The sequence below is a fragment of the Malurus melanocephalus genome, unplaced genomic scaffold, assembly GCF_030028575.1.
Source record: "Malurus melanocephalus ecotype Western Australia unplaced genomic scaffold, MMel_1.1 scaffold_41, whole genome shotgun sequence".
Lineage (NCBI taxonomy): Eukaryota > Metazoa > Chordata > Aves > Passeriformes > Maluridae > Malurus > Malurus melanocephalus.
This window is the reverse complement of record NW_026623273.1, coordinates 1,910,307-1,923,564: the sequence shown is the minus strand read 5'-3', so window position 1 is coordinate 1,923,564 and position 13,258 is coordinate 1,910,307. Positions and strand designations below refer to the sequence as shown.

The 13,258-nt window shown below is 37.2% G+C and overlaps 1 protein-coding gene across 2 annotated transcripts in view; it reads left to right on the top strand.

Annotated features, from left to right (window-relative positions):
• Window positions 1-13,258, top strand: part of RICTOR (RPTOR independent companion of MTOR complex 2) — a 73,922-nt gene that overhangs the window by 49,096 nt on the left and 11,568 nt on the right. For both annotated transcript variants that reach the window (XM_057364700.1, XM_057364702.1), the window contains exons 21-31: window positions 145-344; window positions 1,360-1,486; window positions 2,673-2,837; window positions 3,279-3,355; window positions 3,474-3,552; window positions 4,589-4,698; window positions 7,719-7,806; window positions 8,530-8,622; window positions 9,492-9,598; window positions 10,247-10,476; window positions 11,272-12,301. In XM_057364700.1, coding sequence (XP_057220683.1) covers window positions 145-344; window positions 1,360-1,486; window positions 2,673-2,837; window positions 3,279-3,355; window positions 3,474-3,552; window positions 4,589-4,698; window positions 7,719-7,806; window positions 8,530-8,622; window positions 9,492-9,598; window positions 10,247-10,476; window positions 11,272-12,301 — 2,306 coding nt within the window. The remainder of the gene's footprint in view (window positions 1-144; window positions 345-1,359; window positions 1,487-2,672; window positions 2,838-3,278; window positions 3,356-3,473; window positions 3,553-4,588; window positions 4,699-7,718; window positions 7,807-8,529; window positions 8,623-9,491; window positions 9,599-10,246; window positions 10,477-11,271; window positions 12,302-13,258) is intronic.

Here is a 13,258-nt window from a genome sequence, read left to right as displayed (position 1 = left end):
TAGTCTGAGTTGTTTTCYAGCCTGCATTTCTGTTCTGTGCCTCTCTCTTGTTTGTGCATTCTAAGAAATTGAAAGTTATGAGTTTCAGTAAAGAAAAGAGAAATTTCTGTTACTAACAAATGTTGTTCCTCTTTATTTTCTTAGGACGGACAAGGTTACCTGGAGGAATTGGTTAAAGATATTGTTCTTTGGCTCAACTCTTCATCAGGCATGAAACCTGAACGTAGCCTTCAAAATAATGGGTTACTAAATACCCTTAGCCAGCACTACTTTCTGTTTTTTGGTACTTTATCTTGTCACCCTCATGGAGTGAAAATGCTTGAAAAATGTAATGTGTTTCAATGGTGAGTGGTTTTATTTGGTTTGAATTGTACTTTCAGTGTAATAGTTATGAAAATTTTAAATTGTGCAGGAGGGCAACCATTTGAAAAGCTGAAAACTAAGGTGTTTTTTGGTGTCTTCACAGGTAAAGATCTCCATTTTTTTACTAAGAAAAAGTCTTTTAGTCTGTCATTACTAAACAGATAGAGGTGATTATGGCATAAACAGCTTACTTTTCCTATTCACACCTGTGAGGTAGATATCAGTATCAGGAAGTGTTACAGYGTACTGAAAGATGCAGTGTGGGGAAACAGAAAAATAAACAAAACCCAAAACACCAACCATGAAAAAATGGCAGGTATCATACTATTTGTATGTTAGTGTATGTTGCATTTAAAACTTAAGTCCAATATATTTGAGCGACATCCTGAAGTTCAAATTTTTTTTTCAGGTACAAATAAATTACCTTCCTTTGGGACTAAATTGGCTGGTGACTAGTGCTAGCTTATTAACATATAGTAAAATTTAAGCAAAAATGCAAGTATTTTAATGTAACCTTTTTTTTTATTCTTAATTTTGTTGATTGTTAGAAAGCAAGCTTTTCACTGGCTTCAGAAAACTTGATTTACAATAAAATCTAGACAATTAATAGGACTAACTTTATGGCAGACTTTATATACAATGTTTTATAATGGAGAATTGTTCACAGAGCTTCATGAGCATTAATTTTTATGCTTACAATCGCTAATTAGGCTGACAGAATTTTGACAGAGCAGTTACAAAAGGTGTTGCTTTGGAGTTTTGCCCTTGCAGTTCAGTGCATTATTTCATTCCTATTTGAATTTACAGTTATTGTTATGACTGTATGTATATTCAAAGTTTCTCTATTTCATAAGAGAATGTATTCTGTGTTTATAGTAATAAAAGTATTAAATAGTAGTAATAATTCAAAGTACTTAAGTTTAAATTGTTGATGGTTTGAGTTGGTTCAAGTACTAATTATTTTTATTTCTTCTTCCACGCTTTCCATACCTCCAGTCTTCTTAATCTTTGTTCTTTGAAGAACCAAGATCACTTATTAAAATTGACTGTTTCTAGTCTGGATTATAGCAGAGATGGATTGGCAAGAGTCATCCTTTCCAAAATCCTGACAGCAGCTACTGATGTAAGTTCAGTTCAACTTACATTCCTTTGCTGTTTTTCTCCATAGATTTATTCTCCAAGGTGTATGCCTTTATTTTAAGCTATTACATATGGAAAAAGATACTTGTTTTTGCTTTCAGAGAAATGAAACTCGTRCACATGTGGCTATTGAATTCTTTGTGAACTTCATACTCTGTACTATATTTGTGCTCAAGAAATTAMGTCCTTCAAATGGAGCTTTCACTCACGTAGCATGAGGGTTAACATCTCAATATGTATAAACTAAGTGTAATGTGATTGTTTAGGTCCATATCATCTTAAATCTGTTGTGAAGGCATTGTAATCACGAACAGAAATCTGTATTTCTAGCTGTACGGTGCAGGTTCACCTTCTAGCAGCAGATACTGTTCTGATAAAGATTGAGGTTACTCAGCATGTCAGAACTGAGTAGGTGCCATAGCTAATGGAATGAGGGGTTGGTTYGGAAATAGGCATTGGAATTTGTTCTTCTGAATCAAAGAAGATGAGGTGGGATAAAATATAGACTTACCGTGGTCTTGGGAGAGGAACCTCTTGAACTTTTAAGATAACCTTATTAGACAAGTAAGCACTGATGTCAGRGAGATAGATGACGATAAGTTGAAATATAACAAGAAAAGAATGTTCATTACTTCAARTGAATTTGGTTCTGTCATATGAACAGACAATATGTTGTAGAGTGGATACAAGAGAGAAAAAGTAGGTAGTTGCTTTAAATGTCTCACTGTATTTTGGAAGAGGAGGACATAAATTGAGGATATTTCGTGGAGACTGTCAAAGATACAATGATTSTTATGGGTAAAGAGTGGAGTCTGAAAGTAATGAAGATAGTTGAGGCTGAAGGAATGACTCATTGAAGGAAGATGATGGAGCTCCCTACTGACTGTAATTATTTTTAATTGGCTTCTAAATTCTCTTCAAAAGATATAATAATAAAATTATATGTGATTGGATACCTATGATGACCAATTTACTTGGGATCACAGATTAAATTTTCCCATTTGCTAAGATGGAAATAGCTCCCTAAGAAACTGTAATTTTAATAGACCAGGTGTGTATGATGCTTGCAGCAAAATAAGGTAATTGAAAGGTATTTTTAAAAGTTGTAAAACATTAATTGTATTAGCTATTTTTCTTCCATTCAAGAAAACATTTTCCTTACTTTGCAGAGCTGCAGATTGTATGCAACAAAACATTTACGAGTGTTGTTGAGAGCTAATGTAGAGTTCTTCAGCAACTGGGGGATTGAATTACTGGTGACCCAGTTACATGATAAAAATAAAACTATTTCTTCTGAGGCACTTGATATTCTAGATGAGGCATGTGAAGACAAGGTGAGCATCCTTTCTCTTTTTAACCYGTTTAATATGCTGCTCTGAAGTTCTTCCCCACTCCCTCCCCAGTAGCAAAGTTCAAATAGGTAGGAAGCTATGGATGGCTTCATTTCTTGATTGTCATTGATGGACTTAAAATAGTTAATAGACTCCTTTGGTGATAATTCTGCAGTATTATTGACAAGAAAATATAGATTTATGCTTATATTAAAATATGCATTGTAACTAATTCAGCTATTTTGTTCATTATACCTTTGGTGAAGTAATTTAAATCTAATGACAGAAGGTACCTAAAATTGATAATATTAGGATTAGGTTGGYATTTGATACTTCCTGTTGTGAAAAACTTGCTGCTTCGTTGCAGGCAGATTGATGTAGTTATAGCAGTTTTCAGAATTATATAGTGCTGAAATGCTCTCTATGTGTTCTTAATTATTTTAGGCCAATCTTCATGCCCTTATCCAAATGAAACCAGCTCTTTCTCATCTTGGAGACAAAGGTTTGCTTCTACTCCTAAGGTAAATGTTGAATACAATGCTGGTTGAGTTCATACTTCGGAAACAAATAAGTGTTCTTTTTATTCAAATTCTGTGAGTTGTTAACATTAGAATGTTAACTGTCTGATTTTTTTCACAGGTTTCTGTCCATCCCAAAGGGATTTTCATATCTAAATGAAAGAGGCTATGTAACAAAACAGATGGAAAAGTGGCAAAAGGTAACACTAAGAAGAAAATATATTCTTGATATTTGGAGGAGGAATGGTGTGAATATGAGCATTTAGAATAGAGATTCTTAAAATTAATTGCATGTTAATGTACATGTAAAGCTAACACAAATGCATTTATTGTATCAGTGACATAACRTTTTTGTTGGAAAAGTCTGACAGGGATTTACACTTCCATAGCTTCTCTTTGCATGTATACTTACCAAGACCTTTATATATTTTTGGTGTTTCAGCCAATATTTCAGGAGTCTAGTGTCTTTTCTAAAATAAATTGTTGTGGAATGTCTTTATTTCGGGAAGTGTACATAGAATTGGTACTTTCCAAGATACCTGTTCCATAACTTCTGTGTACATGTGTGTTTTTGACTTACCAAGACCTTTATATAGTTCTGGTATTTCAGCCAATATTTCAGGAGTGTAGTGACTTTCTAAAATAGGTTTTTGTAAAAGGTCTTTATCTCGGGAAGTGTGCAAAGGAATGCTACTTTTCAAGATACCTGTTACCTCTGGTTGTTGCTAATTAAATGTAAAGCTCATGACGATAGAATTGGCTTTTGCTGTTAGGAAGTAARGAGGAACACAAGAACATTAGCAAAAATTAATTATTGTCTTAACTTGGATGAAACTCTTCATATGTTATTTTGGTTTTGTGTTTGATTATAAGAGGTTGGTCTTATTCCAGTTGGCAACTTTTTTAATAGTTTAATAAGTTTTAATTGTCACTTCTCAAGGAGTACTGAAATGCATGATGGTCTACTAAAATTATTCGAGTTCGTCAAATGTGAAGTATTTAATTCTTCCTTTTTTTAACAAATTCCCTGAAATAATTATGAAATCAATGGTTGACTCTGCAAACTCAGTTTATGTATGAAGTGCATTAAYTTTCCTGAGCCCCACCTTAAGATCATAAAAAAATTCAGTCTTTCTTAAGGAACCCTCCTTAATTATTTATTCCTTATAAAGTATTGTGCTATAACTCTATAAACCACTTACTGTACTATGTTAACCTTTGTCTCTCTTCTTACAGGAATATAACTTAAAATACGTTGAATTGATTGAAGAACAACTTAATGAAGCACTTACAACGTACCGCAAACCTGTTGATGGGGATAACTATGTTCGTCGTAGCAACCAAAGGTAAATTTGTGGAAATGGGTCTTGAGACATAAGCTGGTAGGGCTGATCAGGAGAGCTGTAGACTGTAAATGTAAGAGGGAAAGGGATACCAACAGGATTTCAGTTTATGCCAGTCCTGGAGCAGTGCAGTACATCAGCACAGTATGAGAAACAATAAGATAAACTAGACATGTTGCTTAGTTCCCAGRGCTTTAATATAATTTATTTTAGAGCTTTTATATAATTAGTTTTACAGCRTTAATATAATTTGTTTATTAAGACTTGATTGAGTATTGATTGACATGGGATTGAGACCCATGATTGGAGTGCTGGTATGGAGGGCTACATGCTGTTCAGGAGGGATAGGCAAGGCAGATGAATGGGTCAGTCTGTGTAAGGAAGAGGTTTGATTATATAGCCCTTATAGATAGTGGTAATGTGGTTGAGAACCTCTTGGTGAAGATTAGGGGGATAGAAAACAAAGGAAAAGAGGTAGGGGGTGTCTGCTACTGATCACTCAGCCAGGATGTTAGTACTGATGAGTCATTCTGTACACAATTAGGAGAAACTTCCAGATCAGTAGCCCTTGTTTTTGCAGGCTTCTTATGGATCTTCTAGGCTTCAATTGCAAATATCATAGTGCAGTGAAAAACAACCTTGGAAATTCTCAAAGTCTGTAGGAGGTACCTTCTTTTCACAGGTGCTCAGTGAGCTAACTAGGAAAGATGCCCTGCAAGACTTGCTGTTGGTGAATACAGGGCTTGTGAGATGTATGATGGAAGGGGTACTCCAGGCCACAATGGTCATGACATGGTTAAGTTTAAAATTTTCATTGTAATGAGAAAAAGCATAGCAGAGTTACTACCCAAGAGAGCTAAACTGGGATGATACTTTAGCAGAATACGTTTTTGAGGGCCTAGGAGACAAGAAGTGCTGGTCCATCCTTAAGAACCACCTTTCAGAAGCACAGAAGTAGGCAATCCCATGGTGGTGTAAGTCAAGTAAGGAGGGCAGAAGACAGTCTTGGCTGAGCAGGGAACTTCTCATGGGAGCTCAAGAGGAAAAGAAAATAATATTATCTCTGTAAGTAAGGTCACCCTTCACAGGAACACTATAAAGCTGTGACTTGCATAAGCAAGGAGAAGGCACAAAAGGCCAAAGCTCATGCAGGACTGAAGCTGGGCAGTGTTGTGTCATAAAACAAGAAAGAGGAGATCTGAAGAAAACACCAGATCAACACTTGCTGAAGATGGTCACCTGACTTACAGGGATGAAGGAAAAACAGAGACGAAACAAAATTTAGTGGGTTTTTTTTGCTTTATTCTTCAAYAGTATTGATGGACCTTGGCCTGACCAGTTCCCTGAGGCAGAGGTCCACAAATGTGGAAACTGTGACTTGCCATTTGTGAACACTAAAATAGTGAGGGACTGTCTGTATCAACTGAATGTTCACAAGGTCTTGGGGCATGATGGGATTTCTTCCAGAGTACTGAGGGAGCGATCAGATGTTGTATYAGGACCCATGCTCTATCTTCTACTAAAAGTCTTGTGAGTCTAGGGAAGCCCCTGCTGACTGGAAGTTAGCCAGGTTATTCCAATTTGAAAGAACTATGTAAAGGAAGACCCAGAAAATTACAGACCTATTAGTCTAACCTCAATTCCTGGAAAAATTACAGTGACAATTATGCTGGGTATTGTTGGAAGGCATTTACAAAACAATGCAGTCATCAGGCACAATTAGCAAAGWGAAAGTTTTGTTTAAGTGATTTTTTTTACCCTTCTATGATAAGATCCCCCATCTGGTTGGTGAAGGGAAGAGAGTAGATGTTGGTTTCCTGGGTCTTSGCAAGATTTTTGATTGTGTTCCTTCACAGCATCCTTCTGGATGAGTTATCCAGCTGTGGGGTGAGCAGGTCCAAGGTGTGGTGGGTGAGGAACTGGCTGGGAGATTGAGCCCAAAGGGTTGCAGTGAATGGGGCAACCTCTSTCTGGAGCTTGGTCGCACCAGTGATGTTCCTCAGGCTCCATTCCAAGGCCAGTTCTGTATCAACAATCTGGGTGCTGGRGGTGAATGCACCAGTAACAAGTTTGCTGGTGATCCAGACTGGATGGTGCTGTGGATTCTATAAGGACAAGAGACCTAGCAGAGGGATCTAGATCAACTGGAGCACTGAGCAGTGATTAATGGGGTCAAATTTATCAAGTCCAAATACTGGATTCTGCACTCGGGATGGAGCAATGCCAGGGATAAAGTGGGAGAGGAGAGGCTGGGCAGCTCAGAGAGGGATGTGGGGCTGGCTGGTGCTGGACTCAGTGTGGGTCAGCAGTGCCCGGACAAACCCCATCCCAGAGCACCGAGCACGGCACAGCGGGTCCAGAGCGAGGATGATCCCACTGGGCCCAGCCTTGGGGTGGCCTCAACATGGGCCCTGCTGGGTTCTGTAGGTGGAAAGGATGGGAAGGTTCCTCAATGCATCCTGAGGTAGGAAACAGAGSTGGAACCTCCTGTGAGGAGCAGCTGAGGACTTTGGGYTTGTCCACTTTGAAGAAAAGGATGCTGGGGRTTGGTCTCACTTCTCTCTGCAGCTTCATGAGGAGGGAAAGGGCACAGAGGTGCTGAGCTGTCCTCCCTGGCATCCAGGGACAGGACACATTGGAATGATTCAGAGTAGAAACAGGGAAGGTTCAGATGGGACACAAGGAAGCATTTCCTTACCACAAGGGTTGTGGGTGGTCACRCAGTGGAACATCCTGGACAGGTGGTCAATGCCCCAAGTCTGTCAGTGTTCAAGAARCATTTGGCCAGTGTCCCTAATAAAAGGCKTTAACTTTTAGTGAGCCCTGAAGTCATCTGACAGTTGGATTAGATGATTGTTGTAGGTTCCTTCCAATCGAAACAGTTCTGTTCCTTTTTAAATTCTTAAGAATTCTCTTTGAAAAAAATCAAGACTAAGTCAGTGTATTACATTGCAATGTAATATATTTTACAGTAAAATATTAGAAGTTTTAGGAAACAGACATAAGTTTTCTCTTTCTACTAGATTACAACGACCACATGTCTACCTGCCAGTTCACCTTTATGGCCAATTGGTGCACCATAAAACTGGCTGCCATTTACTGGAGTCTCAGGTGAGAATAATAATTGTTTATAACTTGAAATAGTTTAAAGATCATTGTAAACCTTCTTAAAAAAAGGTTTTAGAAGAGATGACATTTAAACAGGCATTGCAGAAGATGCTGATTATGAGTCTTTTAAGTTGTAAAGAAAGTCTTCATCACCTAATCTTATGTAAAATTCCTTTCTGACACTGAAACACCAGCAGAATACCTTGCAACATTTTCTTAAAATGACTAGCAAAATCTTAGCTTGGAAAGCAGTTCATAAATAGAAAAAATAAGATTTTGTGGWTTGTGTGTTGACAATTATACATGTTTTTAAGCGTACAAAAATTTGGAGATGAGGGAATAAAATATTTCTAATACTTTGAAAATCTAAGGAAACAAACACTAAGCCATACTTGCTTAAATTCACTTAGTGTGGGTTTGTAAAATGATTTAATAAATTGATTATGCTCTTTGAAAAGTTCAGGAGAAAATGTATATATTGAGTTTGATTATCATCTTTATAAAATCTGAAATAACTTCATGTAATTAGTGATTTCATTAAAATTTTCTTCTTGCAATATTGCTGATGTTAATTTGTAGTTATTCCAGAATTAGCACTGTTCTTCCTAGGATGCATGATTTAAATTAGTGCTTTAACTTTTRCTAAAAACACAAGAGAACCTGTTTAACTGAAGTCTTCTTTTCATTTTCAACTTGGTGTTTTCTTGTTATGTTTTTCTCCTTCAGAGTATTGTTACAGATCTAAGTTACACTGTTCGTTCCCCAATGCTGGATAAGTGGGAAGGAATTAAGCAGCTGAAAGCAGCCCTTTGGGCCTTGGTTAGTAATAGATTTACGAATTTTTGCAGTTGTTTAGTTCTGTTATAACTGTTGATTCTTAAATAACTAAGCAAAATGCTTTAAAAATAAGAAATTTGGGGGGTGTCAAAGAATGTGGGATTTTTTTCAAGTTGATATTCTATTCCATTACTATGATTCAGTTGAAAATGGTTCACTGCACCTGTTTTCTTCTGAGGTTTTTAAAAATCACTTTGCCCTTTCTTTTTTAAAAAACAAGAATAACACATTGCCGAATTATTATTAGTATAGAACTGGTAGTTACTRGTTAAAACTTAGCATGGTGAGAGTTTAATATATTTACTGTGGTAGTCCCTTATGTTTCTGCAAGGAAGTTGGCTGCCAGTGTTGCTGCATGTGGTCATGACACTGTGGTACCTGGGACAGGTGAAAACCTAGTTCTGGTGTGTATCCAAGCTACACTCCTAAATGTGCTTTGCCACCTCAACTGCTTCCCCAAAGTTGTCTTCCCCAAAGTTAATTTTGGAACATTTTTCTAAGCTGACTATTACTGGAAGATACTGTAGGTATGTAGCAAGGTACCTATGTGAGAGGAATGTAAAATGAATAAACCTTGCCTGCAGCAAGATCATGCTGCAGGCTACAGTAGAACTGGTAAAGTGAGGAATACATAGTAGTGCTAACTTTGAGCGGATTTAGGTATTACACATAGTGTCCTGAGTTTTTTGTGTCAGCACAACTAGGAAATGCCAGAAAGGGTGCTCAGATATTTTAGTTGAGATGATGTGGCTTGAAACTCTACTACTGACAAACAAAATTGTCAAAACTTTACATTGATAATGTTGCAGATCACATCAAGATCAAAACTTACTTGACAAATTTCATTTTAGGGCAATATCGGATCATCAAATTGGGGTCTTAACTTGCTTCAAGAGGAGAATGTAATTCCTGACATAATGGCGCTTGCTCAGCATTGTGAGGTTCTGTCTGTTAGAGGGTATGTGTACCTTTGTGTATTTTATGCATAAAATTTTCAGATGGTAGATGCCATCAGTTTTCAAATAKCTTTACCTGATTTATATGAATAAAGATTTGTACTTTATTGGAAACCAGTTATTAAAGTCACTGATGATTGGCTATCAATCTTGGTGCTAAGGGACTGGAGAACTGTGTAGGAAGTTTGTCAGAACATGCAGTAAACAAATGAAACGTTAGRAAAAAAATAGATACTGCTTTTCTCCATATACTTTCTGCTTATATCTCAGTGAGAATAAATTTATTATGCCWTCATTTTTATTCGATATATTTTTTTAAATATTTAGAAGCTTAAATAGTTAGTATTTTGTCTAATAWTGCTACTACATTGACGTTTGGCCTCTTTTTCAAAAGGTACTTTTCTACTTTAAATCAGGTTCTTGAAATAATTACTTTTTATTTTTGAATAGTGTATTGTTTTACGGATATTTTAATGCATTTCTTAAGCTTRCATTGATTTACAGATAGAAATTAACAATGTACTGCTTGTCAGTTTTCTGGAGTTTCTGCTGAACTGTTTTGAAACYGTTTTCTTTCAAAAGTGAAATAAGTTTAATTAAATTTGGTGCTCTYATTGTTGCTCTTTTTTCTATATATACATTAAATACAGAACCTGTGTCTACGTGCTCGGTCTAATAGCCAAAACTAAACAAGGATGTGACATTTTGAAGCATCACAACTGGGATGCAGTGAGACACAGTCGTAGACAGCCTTGGCCAGTGGTCCCTGATGACATGGAGCAGCTCTGCAATGAACTTTCTTCTATACCCAGCACTCTTAGCTTGAACTCTGAGTCTACCAGTTCTAGGCACAACAGTGAAAGCGAATCTGCTCCATCAAGTAAGTAACTAAACAAGCATACAGGAGAAAAACAAGCAAGCAAACAAAAAAAGCCCACAAAGAGCCCAACCCCACACAAAGCAGCATTTTGTTCTTGCCAACCTTTTGGCCGTATGAGTTTCAGAAAAATAAAACGGTGTAGAGGTGGTATTGCAATAAAAGAGTATGAGCAAGAGGACAGTTTATATGCATTCAGAGAGATGCAGGCAAGTGAGAGGGAGTAAAACAGTTTTTAGCTTCACATTCGGTGTAGAAGAAAAGATTTTCACATGAGGAAAAGTTACTCATTTTTGCATCAAGTCATGGCAGTTTGCTGTAAAATGCTGTGGAAACCTTCATGCTTAGGTATAAGGATACCCTTGCTTGCCCTCAAAGGAATATTCTAGAAAATAAATGTATTCTCTGGGTGTACATATGCACCCAAAATATTGCTGTATTTAAATTATTGTGTATTTCAAGTACCTAATGCATTTTATTTTTGCTATAGATACTTGGAATTTAAATCAAGAAATACACCATATCTAGCTGTCATTGAAGGAGTGCTTTGGTTGTAATTCTAGTAGCTGGATGTTTGCATTGAAATAAGATGGTGTGGCTTTTCTTTTGAAGTAATGAGGCTTTCAGCTCAGTTACTCCTCAAGATCTATGGAAAATAAAGAAGGCGAATTAAAGTTGCTGTAATTTGCATAGACCCCCCCTTTGGCTTCTGTAGGATGGCTTCCTATTTTGCAACATAGTTTGTAGACTTTGAAGAAAYGCCCATTTTTAGTAATGTAGTGTCTCATATGATTTCAGGTATGTTCATCATGGAGGATGACCGTTTTGGTAGTACTTCCACCAGTACTTTCTTCCTAGATATTACTGAAGATGCAGAACAAATATTTTATGACAGACCTGGACCTTCAAAGGATAAAGACCGTAGTCCCTTTCCTTTTTTTTCTTCCAGTAGACTTGTGAAAAATCGCATTCTAAACTCTCTTACTCTACCCAATAAAAAACACAGAAGTAGCAGTGATCCRAAAGGAGGAAAGCTGACATCGTCTGACAGTAAATCAGGCCTGAGGAGAAATCGTACAGTAACAGAACCTAGTGGTAGCATAGACTTCCCTGCTGGGGAAGAATTGAACCCTGTTTTCCGAGTTCCAAAAATCCAGACTTTACGATTAGAAACTTCTTTTGTTGGAAGCAAGCATGTGGAAGATGCGGATAGTACCCAGAGTATTGGAGAAAATGATCTGAAGCTGCCAAAAGGTCTTGGAAACGAAATTCATCGGGAAAACACAAGCAAAGAAAGGCTCATAGGAGATGGTACTACACAAACACATTTCAAGAGTCGTAGCTTAAGTTTTAATACAGATACCACAACAAGTGGCATAAGTTCAATGAGCTCTAGCCCTTCAAGGGAGACTGTAGGTGTGGACACTACAAATGTAGACACTGACTGCGGAAGTTTGAGTACTGTGGTGAGCACAAAAACAGTTAAACCAAGTCACTGTTCAACACCACAGTCTAACCATCTGCCTCTCTCAAAATCYAACTCTGTATCCCTAGTTCCACCAGGGTCTTCTCATACCCTTCCCAGAAGAGCCCAGTCTCTTAAAGCTCCTTCCCTTGCTACAATAAAAAGTCTTGCTGACTATAACTTCAGCTACACAAGTTCTCGAGATGCGTTTGGCTATGCTACACTAAAGCGCCTACAACAGCAGAGGATGCATCCCTCTCTGTCTCACTCAGAAGCTCTGGCATCTCCAGCAAAGGATGTGCTGTTTACTGACACTATTACCATGAAGTCTGGCAGCCTGGATTCTCGACTAACCCCAAGCCGGTAAGAAATTACTATGTGCTCATTTCTTACTTCAGTGCAGTAAAAAGAACTTAAGAAGGAAAGGATCTTCCTAATATTTTTTTCTATCTGSACCTAAAAGGGGCAGGTATTGAAAGGTGATTCATAACTTCACTCAAGGTGATATTGGTATTAGGTGAATAATAGAAGGACAATCCACAATTTTCTAAGTACTGTCAGTCAGAGAAGCTCAGCTTTCATAGCTGTGCTCAATCCTTTATAATGTTGTTGATGACAAAGGAAAATATTTCCTTTTATCACATTCGCTCCTTTTTTAACTTTTATAATATAAAAAATGCAATTGCACTGCTAACATTATTAAAGTTGCAAACACACCAAGTTGCCTCTGAAGTCAGAGCTATATTTCAGAAGAGAATTTCCTCGATGTCACTTGGTGAGGTTTTAGGACAGGGACTCCTGCCAATATGCTATATTTGTGTTCACTGTGGCATTGAGGCCAGTGATGTGATACTGGTACTACTGGCAGGAATGTCAGTTTGGCTTCTTATCTACAACGGATCAAAGATTTTACTCTCAGCATTTATTTTTAGATAGCAGTGTCACCGCTTTATTTTTGTATAATATTAGATGTTCTGTAGACTAATTAGATAGTTACATAAGATGTCTAGCTCTTGACATTGACATGTTCCCAGCTGCAATAGTCACTGCTTAATAACCTTCCCATAAAAGCTCTTGTATTAAATTTTTCCTTCACATTATCTTTTAACTAGTGCATTGGATTTTCACATAATGTTGAAATGAAAAGACATTTTTTATCTCTGTTCTTACCTTAACATCATCTCTTAAATGAGGGAAGGGGAAGACATTACCCATACATGAGTCATCTGCTTACTGTTGCAGAGCAGCAAATGCTCGGTCCTTGAGCTACCCTCCTCATATGCAGCTGAGCGTATATAGTGGCTGGTTATTCTTGGCATT